This window comes from Megalobrama amblycephala, linkage group LG1 (assembly GCF_018812025.1).
Source record: "Megalobrama amblycephala isolate DHTTF-2021 linkage group LG1, ASM1881202v1, whole genome shotgun sequence".
NCBI lineage: Eukaryota > Metazoa > Chordata > Actinopteri > Cypriniformes > Xenocyprididae > Megalobrama > Megalobrama amblycephala.
The window spans coordinates 72508972-72530723 of NC_063044.1; the positions used below are offsets into that span (position 1 = coordinate 72508972).

At 35.6% G+C, this 21752-nt stretch overlaps 1 protein-coding gene and 1 pseudogene across 1 annotated transcript; one reads left to right on the forward strand and one right to left on the reverse strand.

Annotated features, from left to right (window-relative positions):
- Positions 1–6630: 6630 nt before the first annotated feature.
- On the reverse strand, positions 6631–11261 carry LOC125278122 (gastrula zinc finger protein XlCGF8.2DB-like; the record flags this gene model as incomplete). The annotated part of the gene is made up of 2 exons (XM_048206995.1): positions 11204–11261; positions 6631–7541 (listed from the first exon to the last, which is right to left on the reverse strand). Coding segments are annotated over exons 1-2 (969 nt in total), but the record flags the coding sequence as incomplete, so codon positions are not given.
- Positions 11262–19699: 8438 nt separating this feature from the next.
- LOC125248098 lies at positions 19700–21521 on the forward strand (annotated as a pseudogene).
- The last annotated feature ends 231 nt before the right edge of the window (positions 21522–21752 follow it).

Genomic DNA, 21752 nt, shown 5'->3' on the forward strand with positions numbered 1-21752 from the left:
TAAGTCCAAAGTCTCCAGAAAGTTCTAATGGAATGCATTATAACAGTTATACACTGGAGAATGAAAGTACATAAAAGAAAAACATATCTGCATAACCAAATACAAATATGTTTTTAATGAAAACAAGAGTCTCAAATAAAACATTATTTTATGTTTTTATGTTATTAAAGTATGTGTTTTATATAGGTAACTAATAATACTAATTCCGCATTAAAACTTTAAAGGGTAAAGTCAATATATATTCAGGTTTACTGTTTTTGTCATTTCAAAGATAAATATGAACACACACCTGGAGCAGTGGGCAGCTGTTTTTGGCACTGGGGAGTGATTGGGGGTTCAGTGGTCTTGCTCAAAAACACATCAGTTGTGTGTAAGAGAGTGCTGTTCATTCACTTCGTCACACCTACATTCCTGCTGGTACTGAGACTCAAGACCTGTGACCTTCAGGTTACAAGACTCCTCTAACCATTAGGTGGCCAGATTTACTGAACAGGGCTTCTGAAATGGGAAACTCCTACAAATGCATATTCAATAAGCTCAGCTGCAAAGATAACTGTGTCCACACCTTTTCAGCGCTAATTTCTCACTGCGTGTCTTTAGTAAATCCTGATTTTTAACACCAAAAGAGGGTTTGTGCTGGAGAAAGCTGTTAGTAAATCTGACCACAACTGCCCACTAATATTATCATAACTGATCACTGAAATATACTGTGTTTCAGGTTCCAGTGGAGTGAATGATGCTTGTGTGTTCATCAGTTCTGGTGAAAATGTTCGTCTGCCCTGTAATAATGATCTTTCTGACTGCAAATCAACTACATGGCTCTACTATAACAGATATTCAGCAACGGTTGCACTGATTGAATTAGGGATAAAGAATAAAGACACAGAGAGACATGAGAGACTGAGTCTGGGGTCTGACTGCTCTCTGAACATCAAGAACGGCACAGAAAAAGATTCTGGATCTTACACATGCAGACAATATGTGAATAATGAACAAGTAACTGATGAACGTGTTTATCTGCATGTTCTTCATGGTGAGTTTATGATTATATGATCAATTTAAAAAGGACAGATTCTCCCTTAAACTCACATGATGATTGAAGAGTCTGTGATTTGTGTCTTGTGTTCAGTTTCAGTGTCTCCATCATCATCATCATCATCATCATCATTATCCTCACAGACTGAGATCAGTCCAGGTCGCTCTGTGACTCTCTCCTGTTAGTTGTATTTACATGATGGATTCTCCTGTGATTATTGGGTTCGTTCTGAGGGACTTCATCTGTCGTGGGTGAATCAGGCTGGTGTTGATCTGAAGACAGACTCCAGATATCAGATATTATTGTCATCAGATCACTGTATCATCACTCTGACTACAACACTCCTGAAGGAAGATGACAACAGATAGTGGAGATGTCAACTTACTCTAAGAAATCAACTCGAGCCATGATGTTGTAATTGATGCAGTATGTGGTCTGGCATTGTCATGTTGGAAAATGCAAGGTCTTCCCTGAAAGAGACGACATCTGGATGGGAGCATATGTTGTTCTAGAACTTGGATATACCTTTCAGCATTGATGGTGCCTTTCCAGATGTGTAAGCTGCCCATGCCACATGCACTCATGCAACCCTACACCATCAGAAATGCAGGCTTCTGAACTGAGCGCTGAAAACAACTTGGGTTGTCCATGTCCTCTTTAATCTGGATGACAAGGCATCCCAGTTTTCCAAAAAGAACTTCAAATTTTGATTTGTCTGACCACAGAACCATTTTCCACTTTGCCACAGTCCATTTTAAATGATCCTTGGGCCAGAGAAAACGCCTGCGCTTCTGGAACATGTTTAGATATGGCTTCTTTTTTGATCTATAGAGTCTTAGCTGGCAAACAGTGGATTGTGTTCACAACAATGTTTTCTGGAAGTATTCCTGAGCCCATGTTGTGATTTCCAATGACCCTTACACACAGGGATTGTTCCAGTTTCTCTGAATCTTTGGATGATATTATGTACTGTAGATGATGATAACTTCAAACTCTTTGCATTTTCTCTGAGAAACTCCTTTCTGATATTGCTCCACTATTTTTTGCTACAGCATTGTGGGAATTGGTGATCCTCTGCCCATCTTGACTTCTTAGAGACACTGCCACTCTGAAAGGCTCTTTTTATACCCAATCATGTTGCCAATTGACCTAATAAGTTGCAAATTGGTCCTCCAGCTGTTCCTTATATGTACATTTAACTTTTCCGGCCTTGCTTATTGCTAGCACTGCTCCTCTGCTTGCTTTTTTTTTGTTATTTCTGTTGCCTACGAATTATTATGCACTTTTGTTCTATGATCGGCAAACACTTGCTGGATATTCGAGCCTCTGTTCTTGTCTTCAGCAAGACCGATGCGGGATGCAGGACAGGAATGGTCACAAGACACAACACAAGACAACAAGAGAGAACAACAAGAAAAGGCAAAACAGAAATAAAAACTGACTTGGCAGAGTGAGTAAAGAAAAAAAAAAAATATGTAACTAACTTAATATGAAATGCCTAACCGTTGAAAACTGTTTGTCTGCCTGTCTTTCAGTAACACATGACTCGCGCCAAAAACGGCCAAAAATATCTCACGAGCCACAAAAAATTGTATCTTTAGATGCAGAAAAGGCCTTTGATAGGGTAGAATAATTTCTCTTCTCTGCACTCAGTCACTTTGGTTTTAAATAATGTCATCATCTGGATTAACCCTCTGGAGTCTGAGGCTGATTTGGGGCCTGGAGAAGTTTTGACATGCCCTGACATTTGTGCATAAACATATTAATGGAAAAAGTGTCATTACACTGTATTCAGCACAAACTGGGCTACAATAATATGTGAGGAACATGTATGTACATGTTTGTGTTTTTGAAGGAATAACATTTATGCGTGGTTATTGAAAAAACTAAAAAAACTTAAGTCACTGAAATAAGGCCAAAAAAAGTATAGTAAATCTGTGTTTACAATACTTTAGGGTATTGGAGGTTGTAAACTAGAGTTTTTGCTTCAAAATTATGTAAAAATTATGCTGCCTACTCCTTCATATAAAACAATATATTTATTTAGTTTTTGTAAGACACTTTTTGCCAAGAAACACAGTATGCGTGGAGGCGTGAATCACCACTGAATAATGGGCCATTCTCACCTGAGAAGACAAAAGAATTGGATAGTAATGAGCTGAAATGACTTGCATATTAATGAGGCATTTCAGTCAGGTAGGCTGTGAAAAAACCTTCTGTGATGTCTCAAGCTCATCATGATATATGAAACATACATAAAAATATTATTACAATATAAAGTAATGGTTTTATATTATACTTTAAAATATAATGTATTTCTGTGATGCAAAGAGTCTGAATATAGGCTTTTAGTTTAAAAGCATGCACATTTGGAGAAATATTGGATTCTCATATGCTTATGTCAATTTTCTATACAGAGGAGTTATATTTATTTAATATTCATTGTCATTACTATGAGCGCTGGTGTTTTCAATTCATCCTTGAAGTCGGAGGGCGCTCTCTGTGCATTTTTAGTCCACAAATTCATCTAAAAGAAGAAGAGGCTATTCCATGAATGGAGTTTCCAATTCATACTGCAGCCGGAGGGCGCTAAAGAAACAAAAACTCATCTAAAATTCATCTATAGAAGAAAAGAAAACAGGAACTAACTGCATGTCTTCTAGAGCTCCCTAACCATCACTTTTACATCCAGATAAACACTTTTCAAGACAATAAATACACGATTGAGACGATGAATGCATGTATTGCCTCTGAATTTGCGTCTGAATAGCGCTGGCTCCGTGGGCGTGGCCGCATTAGCGGATAATGAGCTGAATCACGGACTTCTGACATGGCTCTCTTTTCATACAGATTACATAAACACAGAAGGTTTGTTTTCGATTTGACTTACATGATTTAAAACCTGACATCTTAACGTTTTTTTAGACATAGTTTAATTTTTCTGTGATTAGTATTCACTAAGTTACAGTTCATTTTCTGAGAACTATCAGATTGGACTTCGTTCAGAGGGAGAGGAGAAATCACGCATCATGTTAGTTTTCTTTATTTTACAAAAATCACAACATAGTGTTTTTACTCTGAGTGTATACAAATAAAAGAAGATATTCTATAGTTTCAATTGATATATTACTTATGTCTCTATCACAAAAAATGACGGAGTATTTTAAGTCTGTTTTGCTGCAATGTGAAAAAAAACCTGCAAAACGCGCCGGCGCGTTTTCAGACCTCAGAGTGTTAAAACACTCTACAATACACCAACAGCATCGGCCATAACTAATGGTATTATATCAAATCAATTTTACTTAAAACGAGGTACCAGACAAGGCTGCCCACTATCAGTGCCTACTCTTTGCTGTCAAGGTATGTCACAGCATTCTAACAGAAGAAGAGGATGGTAAGACAGGTGAGGATCAGATCCAGGCAAAGCTAGGTTGGAGAACCAAGGAGATGGATGGGGTTGCAGCAGACAGTGACAACAGGCAGTAGTTTGAGGCACCAGAGGCTTGAAACTCTGAGCTGCAACTGAAGCTGTATCAGTCTCACTGCACGGCATTGAGGACAGCAGCCAGGGTGGGTCGGGATGCAGGACAGAAACGGGCACAAAACACAAGACAACAAGAGAGAACAACAAGTAAAGGCAAAAAAGAAATAAAAACAGACTTGGCACAGTGACTAAAGAAAAAAAATAAGGCAGTAACTTAATATGAAATGCCTCACCGTTGATAACTGTCTGTCTGTCTTTCAGTAATACACGATTTGCACCAAACAACAGCCAAAAATATCTCACAAACCACAGAAAAGGCTATTTTATAAGTTGAGTGAACAACATAGAAATAATCTTAGCTTAAACAGTTTCCTTCTTTAGATGCAGATAATTTTATATTTAGATGCAGAAAAGGCCTTTGATAGGGTGGAATGGTAATTTCTCTTCACTGTACTCAGTCACTTTGGTTTTAAATCATATGTCATCAGCTGGATTAAAACACTCTGTAATACACCAACAACATCATAACTAGTGGTATTATATCAAATCAATTTTACTTAAAAAGAGGTACCAGACAAGGCTGCCCACTATCACTGCATCTCTTTGCACTTTTCATTCAACTCTTTGTAGCTGCAATACGACAATCACATAACATATATGGAATCCAATCAAAACATCATCATTATAATATACATTTATATGTGGACAACATTCTTTTATATATCACAAAAACCATCTTCATCACTTCTGTCAGTTCATAATTTGTTAAGCATTTTGGTAAAGGATCAGGATATTCAATTAACTGCTCAAAATATGAGATTCTGCCCATTACTGAATTGAACAGGAATGCTGAGCTAGAGAAAGGGCAATAGTAAATAATCATTTTGTTTGTTGTTTTGGCTAGTCCATCTCCTGAAGTTTGTTTGCTTCCATTTCCCTTTCAAGGGAACTTCTGCTGCGTCAAACGCTTTGGGAACGCCTCGGCGTGATTGCGTCATGAAGCACGTATGAAATCAGTCCAATAGGGTGACGGAACATCATAGGCGGGTGACGTCACTTACCAGGAACTATAAAGCCTACCCGAAAAACACTCATTCAGCTTCTGTGTCTTCAGCAAGCACTACATGTGAAATTGTTTGGCCCATTTGTTGTTGTCTGTCTACCAACTATTTATTTAAGCGAACAGCATTCAGAAATGTTCATCCCTGCGTTTCATTTCAGCAGAGAACAACATGTGTGTTGTTTGTTTGAGAGTGCAGCATGCCCAGAGCTCTCTAGGGAGCTTGTGCATTGTGATCTTCTTCATGAGGCTGTGCTTCCTTGAGGCTGCACTCCTGAGGAGGGTGTCGGCTTCATTCCTTGCGGCTCGGGTCCCGCTTTTCAGGCAATCGGTGCCTGATGTCGTGTTCGCAGATGGATCTAACAGAGGGTTTAGAGATGGGTGCTGCCCTATCTCAGCCTCCACCTGTTGGATCTAATGTTTCTATTCGGAGTCAAGAAGCATGAGATGAGGATGTTATGGCTGCAAGAGGTGGGCCAACTGTATCTCTATATTATAAAAAAGTATCCCATTATGACGACAAAGTAACATTATAAGAAAGTATCCATTATTACGGGAAAGAATTATGAGAAAGTATTTCACCTCATAATTATGAAAAAATATGTCATTATAACGAGAAAGTATGTCATTATCACAACAAAGTATCCTTATGAGAAAGAATCTCATCTCATTATTATGAAAATATCATTATTAATTATTAATACTCAATATTACCAAATCTGTCATTATGACAAGAAATTATCTTGTTATGAGATAAAATCTGAATATTATGATAAATTCTCATTATTATGTGAAAATAAGTCATAATTATGAGAATGCTTCTTATTACTATGACTTATTTTATATTTTGTACTCAACTGTGAAAAACTGACTGAATTTCCATGCCAAAAATGTATGTGTGAAAATGTGCTGTTCCTCGTGACTGTTAGGAAACTAACTCAGTACATACAGATGAACTTCTTACTGTGATTTCAGACTGTGGTGATGTGATTTCTCCACTGCATGGATCTTCATGTGTATCTTCAGGTGACTTTTAAAACCAAAACTCTTTCCACACTGATCACATGTGTGCGGCTCCTTCATATGAACTCTCAGGTGTTTCTTCAGGTTTGATGACACAGGAAATGTTTTGCCGCACTGATCACATGTGAACGGCTTCTCTCCCGTGTGGATTCTCATGTGTTTTTTAAGGTGTGCTGATTGTGTGAAGCTCCTTCCACATTGATCACATGCGTACAGCTTCTCTCCAGTATGAACTCTCATGTGTCCTGTAAGATGTGCTAATTGTTTAAAGCTCTTCCCACACTGATAACAAGTGAATGGCTTCTCTCCAGTATGAACTCTCATGTGAAGCTCAAGATAATGTTTGTATGTGAATCTCTTTTCACACTGATCACATGCGTACGGCTTCTCTCCAGTATGAACTCTCATGTGAACATCCAGACGATGTTTCTTTGAGAATCTCTTTCCACAATGTTCACACATATAAGGCTTTTCTCCGGTGTGGATCCTCATGTGAACATAAAGACTCGATTTGTCTGTGAAACTATTTCCACACTGATCACACTTGAACGGCTTCTCTCCAGTGTGGATCCTCATGTGTCTTTTGAGGTGTGCAGATTGACTGAAACCTTTCCCACATTGATCACACTTGAACGGCTTCTCTCCAGTGTGAACTCTCATGTGATCATCAAGATTTGTTTTACGTGTGAATCTCTTCCCGCACTGATCACATGTGAACGGCTTCTCTCCACTATGAACTCTTATATGAAGTTCAAGATTTTGTTTTGTTGAGAAACTCTTTCCACACTGAGTGCAGGTTGCAGATTTCTTGGCTCTTCTTTTCTTTAAAAATGTCTTTTTAGTCTTTGAGCGACTCAAAGGTATTTCTCCAGGTTTGACATGATGTTTCTCCTCTACTTCAATCAGTTCTTCACCCTCCTCCTTCACTACCATCAGCTCTGAAAAAATAAATAAATGTTTAATTTTATTTTCAGTAAATCGTCCAATTATTATTTTTTAAACATTATAGGCACAAATCCCACGTTTGAGTAGTGAGAAATGATGATTTGCTGCTCAAGAAACAATGTTGAAAACACTGTTTTTTGATAAACAGTAAATTCAAAAGAACAACATTTATCTGAAATGGACAGCTTTTGTAACATTATGTCATTATGTAACACAATATAAGGCATCTTGCGTATCAAATTATCTTAGGTCTAGTGTGACCGTCCCTTAATAATTAAAAGATTTTCAGTAAAATAAATTAAATGTCAATCTAAAAGTTGGAGCGCAAATTATGCCACTATTGTCTACTTTTTTAAAGTTAATATTATGCTAGATAATAATGTTGTTCATCAAATAAATTTTTATATTAGAATGATTTCTAATGATGCTGAAAATTCAGCTTCGATCACACGAATTAATTAAATTTTACTATATATTCACATAGAATATGTATAGTTAGATTACTTCTTTTAAAGTAAACTTGATTTTGTGAATAATCTACAAACAACACATTAAATCATCAAGTCTCCTCACATTCATTCTCTAGTTCTTCACATTTGTCATTGACAGGCCCAGCGGAGGGTCTTTGTCTCCTCAGGTGTGAATCACAGCATTATTCATGATGTTTCACGCCCTCGATACATACAGCCATTCTGATACTAAAAGTGTCTTACAAAAGATAAATGACTATATTGTTTTGTATAGGGCTGACCCCTAATAATTGACTAACTGTTAGTGAGCCAGAAGAGGCTTGATCGACCAAGATTTGATTAGTCGGTTAGTCACAAATAACTTATCAGGAAACCCAAACATTCGCCTATCATTCATCAACATCAAATATGGCTTATCACTTGAAACATGTAAGCAGTAGTGACTTTACAATCCTCTCACTCTAATGTTAGTCTGGTTCGATCAATGTGCGCTGTTATGTGGCTCATGTCCATGTGTTTGTATGGAGAGCGTGTTTACTGCATGACATGGTGGCGCCGGTGCGATCATCTATCATGTCTATCATTGTGCTGAATACAGTGGAATCAGACTTTAACCATGAAAATGTTTTTAAGAAACTGAATAAAGCACAAATATCAGGGCATGTCAAAACTTCTCAAAACAGAGGATTCAGTTATATTGCTTTGTTGGTAAAATGTCCTGGAATGTTGAAAAATGTTCAGTGTTAAATAATATTTTTAAAATGTAGTATGTTAAGATTTCTTCTTTGAAAAGCAAGACAAATAATAAAAAGCTAATTTAATTTATCAGAAAACATTTGCAAAATAAATCAGAAAGAAAATTTAAAAACATGTTCGGTATTTAGCCAAGTTTCATTATATTTGGTTTCGGTGCATCTCTACTTATTATTATGATTTTTATACAAGCACATGACACGGAGGGTTGAGCTCTGAGTAGAATAACTTCTATAATTTTATATTGTAACTATAAAGCTTTGTAAACTATATTGAAAACTGTAAAATGTAACATAAAATACATATAAAATAAATCAGTTAAAATAATATACTGCTGAAAGTTTCTCAAACCTCCTTTTACTGAATGTTGAACACAAACAAAAACTTCTGTACCATTTCAGTGTTCCTTAAATGCAGAAGTGCTTATTTTTATCAAATGTAGCATCATATGTGAAGAATAAACACCAACCTCTTGTTATATAGGCAGTTCTTAAGGGCGCTTTAGGGGCGCCAAAGAGTCCGGATGCGTGGAAGCGGATGTACCGGGGTGGCATCTGACTAAGAAAAAGCTTTGCCACCCCAAAAATCACAGAATAAAAGCAGTGTTTAACTGCTTTTCAGGAGCGGCACTTAATTTATAAAAAAAACGTAACGCAAAGTGGCAAGAAACGTCTTTCAGTAAACTGTGCATGGTTGCACGCAGCGCGCCCAGTTGCATTAATAAAACTCTCATAAATCTTTGAGAGTCAAAAAAAGCGCAAAAGTTCATGTAATTTGTACGTGAACGGAAATTATGTTCGGCTAACTCAGAAGTCCTGTGAGAAATTAGTCCCATCCAAGTGATTAATTTTCATTTTTTGGCGATATTTAGCGACCGCCCGCTCCACTTTTCATGGATAAAGGTGCATTTTTCTCCGACGAACCTACATGAAATCAATATGGAGATCCCGATTCCAATCACAGACTAATAGCAGAGTTGGGGTAAGAATACATATTTTAGTTTTTCTCGAGCTAACACATTATAAGTGATTCAGTTGGTCCAGTTTCCCAAACCATTCGTTCAGTTATCAAAACAAAGACACATTTCTCAAAACATTTTAACAATGCAATATTAGTGCAAAACTTGACACACCAGCTGAGAGAGAGCTGAAAGAATAATTTACAGGGGTTTTATAAAACAGAATAGGCTACTTTAGATGAGGGAAATTTCGTTGTACCCTAATTTATGATCTTTCTTTGTAACCATTTGTTAATGTGTACTGTATTTTTTCAGCGTGAGAAATGATTGCCTAGGGATATAGTCTTGTGTCAGAAGACCAATACACTGCTATAGTACTGTTCTTAATGAAATTTAGCCAAATTGCAGAGGATGCTGAATTTACTTTTACTGCAATTGACAGTATACTGTATTTTGGTGCATACCAAGTTCAACTTATTTTTCTCTGCTTTTCATCTACTCAAGATCAATTTATAATAGTGAATGAAAAGGTATTTTGGTTCACTGGGAGTGCAGTAGTCTGTGTATTTGTTATGTTTTGTGTGTCATCTGATGCCAAAGTTTGATTTTGTCAGACAAGAATAAGTTTTTGACTAGAACATTTTATTTTGACCTGGACGTTTAGGTTTGTGCAAGTTGGTGTATAGTTTTGATATTGTATTTTGCTGTGAGAAAATGTTGAATTGTTTCATGAATTGTGCATTAGCAATCAAGAAAAACAATAGAGACTGAAAAGTTTTAAGGACAAATTTATGTTGGCTTGTCATAAACCCAACTTCAAGTCTTGTTTAAAAAATGTAAGAACTTTGGTCAGTTAGTCCAGAATATATGTTGTGGATGATTGCTAAAGTGTTGCTAGGAGATTCTGGGTGGTTGCTAGGCTCTTGCTATGCAGTTGCTGGGGTGTTGCTAGAGTATGTGGTTGATAGGGTATTCTGGGTGAACACACACAGACATTCCCACCTCTGTTAATAACAGAAACTCAAAAATTGTTCTGTTGCTCTTGCACTAAAATGTGATTTAAACCATTGAAGTAGCCTGTGTAATATTGATAAAACTGCTCATCTCCTTTAGTGATACAGTTAGTTCAGTTGATACAGAAGTTCAGACTCATTTAGAAGTTTTTCATATAGTTTATTTACTTGGTGCCAAGATGGATATTGAAATTTTGTTATTTATTAATTTTAAACAGTATATAGATACTTTCTGGTAATGTAATGTTTGTGAACACAATTGTGTATGTAAGGCTATAAATCTCCAAAAACTATGCATGAGCGCTTGCTTTGGTATTGCCACCCCTCATAGACCTCATGCCACCCCTTTGCCACCCTATAAATAATATTCTAGATTCGCCCCTTTGGATAAATTGCAATATAAGGGGGCGCCAAAAAAAATCTTGCCTAGGGCGCCAAAGAGGCTAGGGCCGGCACTGAACCTCTTTGTTCTTCAGTATCTTCAGTGTGTTTCATTCTGCAGGGTTCTGGATCACTCATGTTCTCACTGTCCTCTTTAATAAACTCAGTCTTTGCAGATTTCAAGCTCTTCCTGATGCTCTGATGCTTGTCTGATGGGAATATTCCTGCATTTATTGATGAACTGCTGTGGGAGGAGCTTCACTGATGATGTGACTGATGTGGGAGGAGCTTCACTGATGATGAACTGCACTAGAAGCTGATCTGCCAAAATAAAAATTATATCAGTTACTGTGTGTTTTATCTTGATGTCTTGATAAGAGAATATAAATAATGTAAATTCTTCCAAATATAAATAATGATAAGAAAAACAGATGCAGCATAAAGAAAATAAATAAATGTAGATATTTGTAGTCCTCAAATCCCCTCAGTCTGTTGACAGCAATGAAATGAGCTTTAAGTGTCAATTTACAGCAGATCTGAAGACATCAGCATAATAAATGAGGTGAAAACAGGAACTATTGACATGAAATAAAGAGTGTTTTCAGCAGTTTCTCTGTTAATATTGATGATCCTCAGACTATCAACACTCATTCAACAAGACATTCAGATCATCTCACTTTATTCTGAGTGTTTGCTGTTAGAAACGGATTATCAGAGTCAGGATATATGAGAAAAGAATATAAAACTGCTCTATTGAAAGACGATACTGTTATTTATCACAATATATGACATATAAAACATAATACAAAAACATTAATGACACTCACCTTCATCAACCTCTACAGCTAAATATCTACAGCACACAAATATGTCCATATTAATCTAAATATAGTCTGATTTTATGATAACTGCATTAATTTCAATAAAGTAATTAAATCATTAACATGTTGCAGTTTTGTATAGCAGAAACTGACAATAATCATAAAACCTTTAAAAATAAAGAGAAGCACAAAGCAATATTTAATCTTTCCAATATCAATCTGTTCATATTTATCTCTATTAACATTGAAGTACAGATTTAAAATATCTCATGGCTCATTATAGGCTCAATGTAAAGTATTTAACAGGATCATATATTTTAATAATATGAGACATTCAGTAACAGTTCTTCTCACTCCAAACACTGAAACAATGGTGAGTTGTGACTGAGCTTCAGCAGTTTCAGTGTTTTTTGTGTTGTCAGGATCAACAGTCTCTGTTTGGTTAGAGTCTCTAGGGTCATTCCATGGTCCCTGTTTCTCCTTTTAACACCTCCAGAATCCAGCTGGACACTGTAGGATCTCGAGTCGATGGGCTTCACCACTGTGCCCTTTCTCCAGATCTCATGAGGCTCGAATGCTTGTATTCTAAACAGCTGACCACAAAGCAATTTAATGTTTCCGGTGTCAAACTTTTATACATTTATTTATCATTTTAAAATATGTTATGTGGCTAACATATGTTACCTAACCTGAAAATAATAATAATAAGGTTAAAAGTGTTGATCAGAGTACAGACCGCAAAACAATCTGACAAAGATATATTACCCTTGATATCCCTGTCATAAAAGAGCTTGTTCTAGTCAGTTTGATGTTCATTCACACCATGAATGTCAAGTCATAAGTCAAAGTTTGAGATCTGTGAGGGGAACTGATGGGAATCGATTTCCAGTTTTTTTCTGCTGCCATTTTATTTCTACTCTTTTAACATATTTGGACTTTATTTCAACTTTATCACTTTACATTATTAAAACACTGGAACAGAAAGTGCTAAATACATTGAGCCTGTAATGAGCCACATAACATATTTTAAAATGATAAATAAATGTATAAAAGTTTGACACCGGAAACATTAAATTGCTTTGTGGTGCTGTTTAAAATTTTTCCATCTAATTACATGAATGCATTATATATAGTTACTAGAAAATCAAATTATTTATATGGATGTTATGCTGCTGTAGTTCATTATATCTTGTAATGGTGCCATTAGTGTTTGTTTTGTATTATTGGAGTTTTATCCATGTCATATGGTGTGAGAAATAGTAAAAAGTATTATTTTCCTGACTCTGATAATCCGTTTCTAACAGCAAACACTCAGAATAAAGTGAGATGATCTGAATGTCTTGTTGAATGAGTGTTGATAGTCTGAGGATCATCAATATTAACAGAGAAACTGCTGAAAACACTCTTTATTTCATGTCAATAGTTCCTGTTTTCACCTCATTTATTATGCTGATGTCTTCAGATCTGCTGTAAATTGACACTTAAAGCTCATTTCATTGCTGTCAACAGAATAATGTTCAATTTAGAAATAAAAAGTTCTGAATTATCATCAGTTGTTTTACGAAAGACTGATATAAATTCTTATTGCAATTAGTTTACAGATGAAATACAGAAAGGGGTTAATATATAAAAAAAAAAAAAAAAAAAACTTGTCAGTACTTAGTGCAAAAATAATTTGCTGACATTCAAACACTAAATTTAATGACCACAATGCAGCCCAAAATACTCTAATTGTCATTTTAAATCTTTATACTTTTTATAGTGTATATTTATACACTATCCTTCAAACCACTAAGTTTTAATCATATACAATTTAACTAAATGTAGTATGATCTCTCATTATTTTATATATTTTATTAAGTACAGGTAAAAAATAACTGTTGTTTCCTTTTTACATTAAATATATCTGTTACACTAAATGATGATGTAACATTAAATAATCTTGTTTTTAAAAACAAAAGTTGTTTGAAACATTAAAATACACTTGCATTTAACTGGTTTTCTATGTTAAATCAATTTTTTACATTTCATTTGATGCAGACACTAAAATTTTATATCTGGACTTTAACCCTATAAAAACAAATACAGTAACTGATATTTTTGCAGATAATCTCCTCCCACACTGGAATTCCATCATCAGTGAAGCTCCTCCCACAACAATCACATCATCAGTGAAGCTCCTCCCACAGCAGTCTAGCAATAAATGCAGGAATATTCCCATTAGAGGAGCATCAGAGCATCAGGAGACTGAGTTTATTAAAGAGGACAGTGAGAACATGAGTGATCCAGAACCCTGCAGAATGAAACACACTGAAGATACTGAAGAACAAAGAGGTTGGTGTTTATTCTTCATTCATTCATTCATGATGCTGAACAACATTCATGATAGAAAGATTCAAGCACTTCTGCACATTTAGAGAAACAGTTGAATTATGAAATGAGACATATTGAACTTTTCTCACAAAAAAGCTCAGTAAAGGGAAGTTTGAGAAACTTTCATATTAATTGTCAACATCAGATCAAACTAAATATTTATTTCACATTATTTCAATATATATATTCACAGTTTGCAATAGTGTTTCCAGAATTTCATTTTCGATATAGTTTACAACATTGTTATTTTTAGGAATAAACTGTGAACACCAACATGTTTGAAGTAAATGAACTTTCCAGAATGGCTGACAGGGTTGTAAGTGTAACTTGAGCAAAATCTCTTCTTACGGTAACTTTGGTAACAGGGTTGATGAATGCAGTCATTCATTTGTGTAAAAACTGAGACAATGGATTGAGATTATTTTCTTTGTCCTCCCATCATGCTGTAGAGAGAGCCCAGATGATGTCACTTCCTGGGGCCAGTTGCATAAACTTGGTCACTATATTAAGACTGTGTTTTAAGAACTAGTTTGACCAACTTGCACCTTAACCAAGGGGTAATTAATGTTATTTTCCAAATTCAAATTGACACCAATCTACCTTTTTATGTAACAGACTTTAAAAAATTAGGAACCAACTCTTCAAGAAAAACATTAGTGTCTTAACTTTAACCACTTAGACTAGTCTTAAAAGTTATGCAACTGGCCCCAGGTGTCACAGTTTTAAGAAATCCTGTTTTTGAAAGCAGGAAAATCATGTCAGAAGTAACAGGGTTGAGTGAATCATGTAGGACACTGATAATAACACATTTAAAGATGCAGTCAGTCTAGACTTTGAGCATGTGAACTTTCTACAGACGCTGAAACGATCATGACATGATGTCACACTCCTGTGAATCTCTTTTAAAACATAAATAACAAATAATAATCATTTAAAATGTAAAAATATACAATCTACTCGACTTTACTGCAAACTTCACTTGATCTTGTGTTTCTGGTGTCCCACATTCACATGTGTATGAATGGAAGTCAGTGGAAGGAGAAGTCTAGTGTGACCGGCCCTTAATAATTACACAGTTTTAGGAAAATAAAATAAATATCAGTCTAAAAGTTGATGTCAAAATATGGCTGTTAATATCACATTAGATATTTTTGTCATTGATCAATTATATAGTTCTCACTACAGAAACATGCTCTAATGTTTTAAATATAATAATTGAGTAAAGAGCACAGGACACGCCTTGACCAAACTCTCTTTTCTCCTCGTTTATCTGTTTACCCTCCCCTCCCCCTCCCCTCATCCCTTCCTCTCCCCCTGATTCTAGACACTGAAAGTTCACTAAGAATGTCTGGAGACCACATATGATGTTTCTTGTGAATCCATTATGGTCTGCCAGTGGTATAATGCAAGTCAGTGGGAACTTAGTCTATAAGAGTAAAAAAAGTGCATAGACACATCCAAATTAAACCCTGCGGCTTGTGATGTCACATTGATGTCCTAAGACACGAAACGATGGGTTTGTGCGAGAAACCGAACAATATTTATATATTTTTTTTACATCCAAAACACCACTATGTCCAACTGCTCTCCACATCCGGTTAGTGAGGTCAGAAAACATGTTCTGATGATGGAAGTGATGTCTAGCGCTTTGCCTCAATGAGTGCGAGACATCTTTTCCATTGTCGGAGCGTGTTCAGACCTCACTTACCGGATGACATCTCTTTTTCACTACTACAAACTGATAACAGTCAGATAAGTATGATTTGAACCATGCCAGTGCAGTTCCACTAATGCCAACATAGTTACAGTAATTTTAAACGAATGTTGTGATCGATAATGTCAAATGCAGCTCTAAGATCCAGTAATACTAATAGAGAGATACAACCACGATCTGATACTCTATTTAGAGCAGTCTGAGTACTATGGTACGGTCTAAATCCTGACTGGAAATCCTCACAGATTCCTTCTAAAAAGGAACATAGTTGTGATGAAACTGCCTTTTCTAGTATTTTTGGTAGAAAAGGAAGATTTGAGATCGGCCTGTAATTGACTAATTATCTAGGATCAAGTTGTGTTTTTTAATAAGAGATTTAATAATAGCCAGCTTAAAAGTGTTTGGTATGTATCCTAGTGATAAAGATGAATTAACAATATTAAGAAGAGGATCTATGAAGCATCTCTTTCAATAGCTTAGTCGGTATAGGGTCTAACATACATGTTGTTGATTTTGATGATTTAACAAGTTTAGACAATTCTTCCTCTCCTAAAGCAGCGAATGAATTGAATTTTTCCTTACACTGTCTGACGTGATACTGTAGTAGACGATTGCATGGTAGACGGTTGCATAATTTTTTCTCTAATATTATCAATCTTGCAAGTAAAGAAGTTCATAAAGTCATTACTGTTGTGCTGTTTGGAAACATCAGAAGTTGAAGGCTTTATTTCGTGTTAATTTAGCCACTGTATCAAATAAATACCTAGGGTTGTGTTTATATTCTTCTAAAAGATTTGAAAATAAGAATATCTAGCATTTCTAAGGCCTGTCTGTACTCAATCATTCTCTCTCCATTAAATCTCTCACCATTTAATTTATATATATATATATATATATATATATATATATATATATATATAGCTATATATATATATATAAGAGCTTATTTGACTTTGTTTTTTGGTGTTCTATATAAGATGCAGTAAGAACATGAACAAAGAAACAAAGTAAAACAAACTGAGAAATACAATAAAACAAAGATACAAATGAAATAAAGTGCTTTCATTTGTTCATGTGTTCAGGTAAGTAATGTAGGCCTAGTCTATAAAAAAAATCTAAGTAACAGTAACCAAATGTAAAATAACAGTGGTTTTCACAGTATAAATTAATAGATCAATGCTTATTAAAGCTAACTATATTCAAATGAAGAGCTGTGAGGGATTTTCTCTTTGCATTTTGTTGTTTGATTAACACTGATGGCATAATTGTCAAAAGGTGACTGCTGTCACTTTAAGACAATAGATATTAACACACATTGGATTTTCTACCAGCTGTTCATGTACACTTACAATATAAACTGCATTGCACCTGAAGCCCAAAGTGTAATTTGTTTGTCTATTTGAATTTTAAAACATTGAAGGCACAATATTTCATGCAAGAGATGCTGTTCCTTAGACTGAATTGTGTGGCATGCTCCAAAACGGATCGCTGATAAAAATGATCTAACATTTACTGAAATTTAGCAACGGTACAAGACTGCATTTTACAAAAGTCAGATTGAGCTGATTCTGACGTTAAGTTTGGGTTTTAGGGAGGAACGAACGCACACGTGTGGAAGAGAATGAAGGTGTGCTACACGGCTAGTTTTTAATAGTTTTACCTCAGATATTTTCTTTCTGATCCATGGGAAGCCAAAATCAAAATCAAAAATAAAATTAGCTTAATATCACAGGCTTAAATTTAACGTTTAGTTGTTTAGTTCTCTCCTCCATCGTCACCATTAAATGGCTTTCATGTGGGCGGCTGTGCACGCTGTAGCTACTCTGTGTGAGCACAATCTCGCTTCTGGATTGCAAACGCAACAATGCATCATAGACAAATGTCCTAATATTATTGCATACAGACACAGCTGGCGACTTTGGCGAGATCGAATTTGCAAGATAATGTCTATATAGCAATAATAATAGAGAAGCACTCAAGCAACAGGAGGATCAACATCCTGTAAGTGCCTTTGTGTTATTTCTACATACTGACTGTTTTTGTGTTATTTCTAGTTTGATTTTAGTGCTGTGTCGTTGCTAGCAAGTTTATTTATTTTATTTGCTTTTTAAAAGAGGACGATGCACATTAATTAACACACAAGAAACAAGTCACATGTAAACGTGCCAGATTTAGCCATTCTGGCAGGTTGATGGTTAAAAAAAATAAATAAATAAAAATCTTCATACAAAGCCAGAAACAAACAAGAAACCACTATTTCAAATTGTGAAAAAATATTTGATTATCCAATAACCAACCTTTTATCATTTTAGAGAAAGAAGCAAGAGACGTTATGTTTCTTAGTTCTATGGGTATAGTATTCCTGTTACGGTACGCTGGTGTAGAGATGAGGCAGATAACGGATTTCCACAATATATAGAGACTACTTTATTTAACACAGGTCAGGAACACCAAACATACACTAAACACAACAGAGAACGGACAAGGAGTGCAGGGAGTGAGTGCAATATATAGGGAGTGCAGATAATAGAGTCCAGGTGCAGGTGATCCGTGATGATGGGGAGATGACGAGGGAAGTGAGTGCAGGTGTGGAGAACAGGAGGATCTTGGGAAATGGAGTCCAGGGAAACAAGGGATCTGTAACAATTCCAGGCATGTACTGCTGTTAAAGCCATGGTTAGCAATCTCTGGAAGCCTCTGTTAGTTCCTGAAATGTCACGTCTAGTTCTTCTTTAGAGTAATTTGTGGACTAAAGGTGTACAAAGCGCCCTCCGGCTGCAAGTATTAATTGAAAACACAGTATCCAGTCCTCATAGTGATGACAATAAATATTGAATAAATATTACTCCTCTGTATAGAAAATTGACATAAACATATGAGAATTTGTCAATATTTCTCCAAATGTGCATGCTTTTAAGCTAAAAGGCTATATAAAATGCAATAGAGGTAACATAATTGTTCAGACACTTTGCATCACAGAAATGCATTATATTTTAAAGCATACAATAGAATAACATTATTTTAAATGTATTTTTTTTTTTGTAATAATAATTCACAGGATTGCTGTTTTTTCTGTATGTTTGATATACACCGTGATGAGCTTGAGACATGATCACAGAGGTTTTTTTTTTCACATAGCCTACCTGATTGAAATGGCTCATTATTATGCAGGTCATTATGCACGTCTTTTGTCTTTTCAGGTGTGAATCAGAGCATTATTAATTTTTGCAAAATGTCCCTTTTCAAATGGCTTTGATATGTGACTGGTTTATTTTTGCCGCGGTGACTTTGCTGTGATGGTTAGTGCGGCAGAAATAGGCATTCTGATTGAGTACCATTTGTATAATTTGGAGCAATGTTTTCTTTATTTTCTTAATATTATGCATAATGAATTAAGAATTATTTAAGGAAAGGTGGCAGAGCAGTTATTTTGGGAAATTCTGTAGCCAGAAGACCTCCATTCAGTGCTCATTGTCTTAATTTAGTAAATCTAAATGTAATAACCATTTGAAACTGGAGTCAAATTAAGCACAGAGATAAAGTAAAATGGAGGCTAAGCAGTTTTATATCAAAGCAAATCTCAATTTTATGATATATAACTTCATATATCTCTCTTTAACTTATATTGATGTATTGAAAATTAACACTTCTCTCTCATTTCAGAGCTGATGGAAGTGAAGGAGGAGAGTGAAGAACTGAGTGAAGTGGAGGAGAAACATCATGTCAAATCTGAAGAAAAACCTTTGAGTTGCTCAAAGACTAAAAAGACATTTTTAAAGAAAAGAATAGCAAAAAAATCTTTCACCTGCACTCTGTGTGGAAAAGGTTTTACATACAAATGTCATTTTGAGCGTCACATTAGAGTTCATACTGAAGAGAAGCCATTCACATGTGATCGGTGTGGAAAGAGTTTCACTAAAAAACAATGTTTTGATCGTCACATGAGAATTCATACTGGAGAGAAGCCATTCACATGTGATCAATGTGGGAAGAGTTTCACACAAAAAGTACATCTTACTGGTCACATGACAGCTCACACAGGAGAGAAGCCACACACATGTGATCAATGTGGGAAGAGGTTCCGTCAAACATCAACCCTTAAAAAACACACGAGGATCCACACTGGAGAGAAGCCATTCACTTGTCATCAATGTGGGAAGAGCTTTAGACAATCATCAACCCTTAAAGAACACAGTAAGATCCACACTGGAGAGAAGCCATTCAAATGCGATCAATGTGGCAAAACATTTATTGGGGAACCAACCTTAAAGAAACACCTGAGAGTTCATACGAAGGAGAAGCCATATTCATGTTCTGTGTGTGGAAAGAGATTTTCACTGCTGCAATATTTACATATTTACATCAGAAATTTCACAATGCTGTAAAGGATCATGTGTGCTTTGAGTGTGAGAAGACTTTTACTACAGAAAACTGTTTAAAACTGCACCAGAGAATTCACACTGGAGAAAAACCTTACAAGTGTTCACACTGTGACAAGAGATTCAGTCGGTTAGGACATCTGAAAACACATGAGATGATCCACACTGGAGAAAAACCTTACAAGTGTTCACACTGTGACAAGAGATTCACTCAGGCATCATCTCTGAAAACACATCAGATAAGCCACACTGGAGAAAAACCTTACAAGTGTTCACACTGTGACAAGAGATTCAGTCAGTCATCATCTCTTAAAACACATGAGAGGATCCACAGCAGTGAAAAGACGCACACGTGTGATCAGTGTGGAAAGAGTTTCTCTATAAAACGCTACCTGAAGCAACACATGAAGATCCATGCAGTGGAGAAACCACAACAAGTAGTTCATCTTGATGTGCTGAAAAACAAAGTCTCTTAAGTGTAAGTTAGCCAAATCTCTCCTCTCCACCTATAGTTGGCGCTGTTGCTCGGTCTGCTGTTAAATTATCCAGGTTATGGATGAGGAGCGACCCTTGTACAGTAATACATAGTAAAGTGCTATATAAATGCCTCATTCATTCATTTATTAGTTACTCATTTCTTAATATGCATTCTTGTCTTTTTATATGAAAAATCATCAGTTGCTGCCCGAGTACTGATCCAACTCAAAGTTCACATCTAGCCAAGTACAGTTCAAATCCCAGGATGTGTTCTTGATCCACCCCTTTTATTGAGGACACCTTCAAATCAAAATCACATAAAATCTGCTGTTTATTGATAAACATATAGCCCCTATTTTAAACACTATTTTACGCCGCAGAGAACAGCTTTACCTCGGCTAGTCCTTCTGACATTTGCCGCTGTCTCTGTAGTGGTTAAACATGAGATATAATTCATCTTTTGTATATTTAACGGGTGATCTTTGGTCTCATGAGTCTATTATTTGTTACATATTTAAGCCATTTAACTTTACCTTTGTATCCTACTAGAGTGCTGACTTTGAATGATTGTTTGTTTACTTTATTTCTTATTGTAGCTTCTTATGCCTTTTGTTTATACTTATTGATCATTAAATCTAACATTTAACAAAAAGATATAGGGTTGTGTTTTATGTTAATATAAAAAATATATATATATTTTTTTTAAATTTAAACAATGAGAGGTTATAAATATACATGCAGTGAAGATAATCAATGAATGTGTTGCCTGAACCACATGCATGGCTATTAATATGTGTAGTGATTTTTACTGTGTCCATCCAAGGACGCGAAGTAATGTGATTTTGGATCACACATCTCTTAAGGT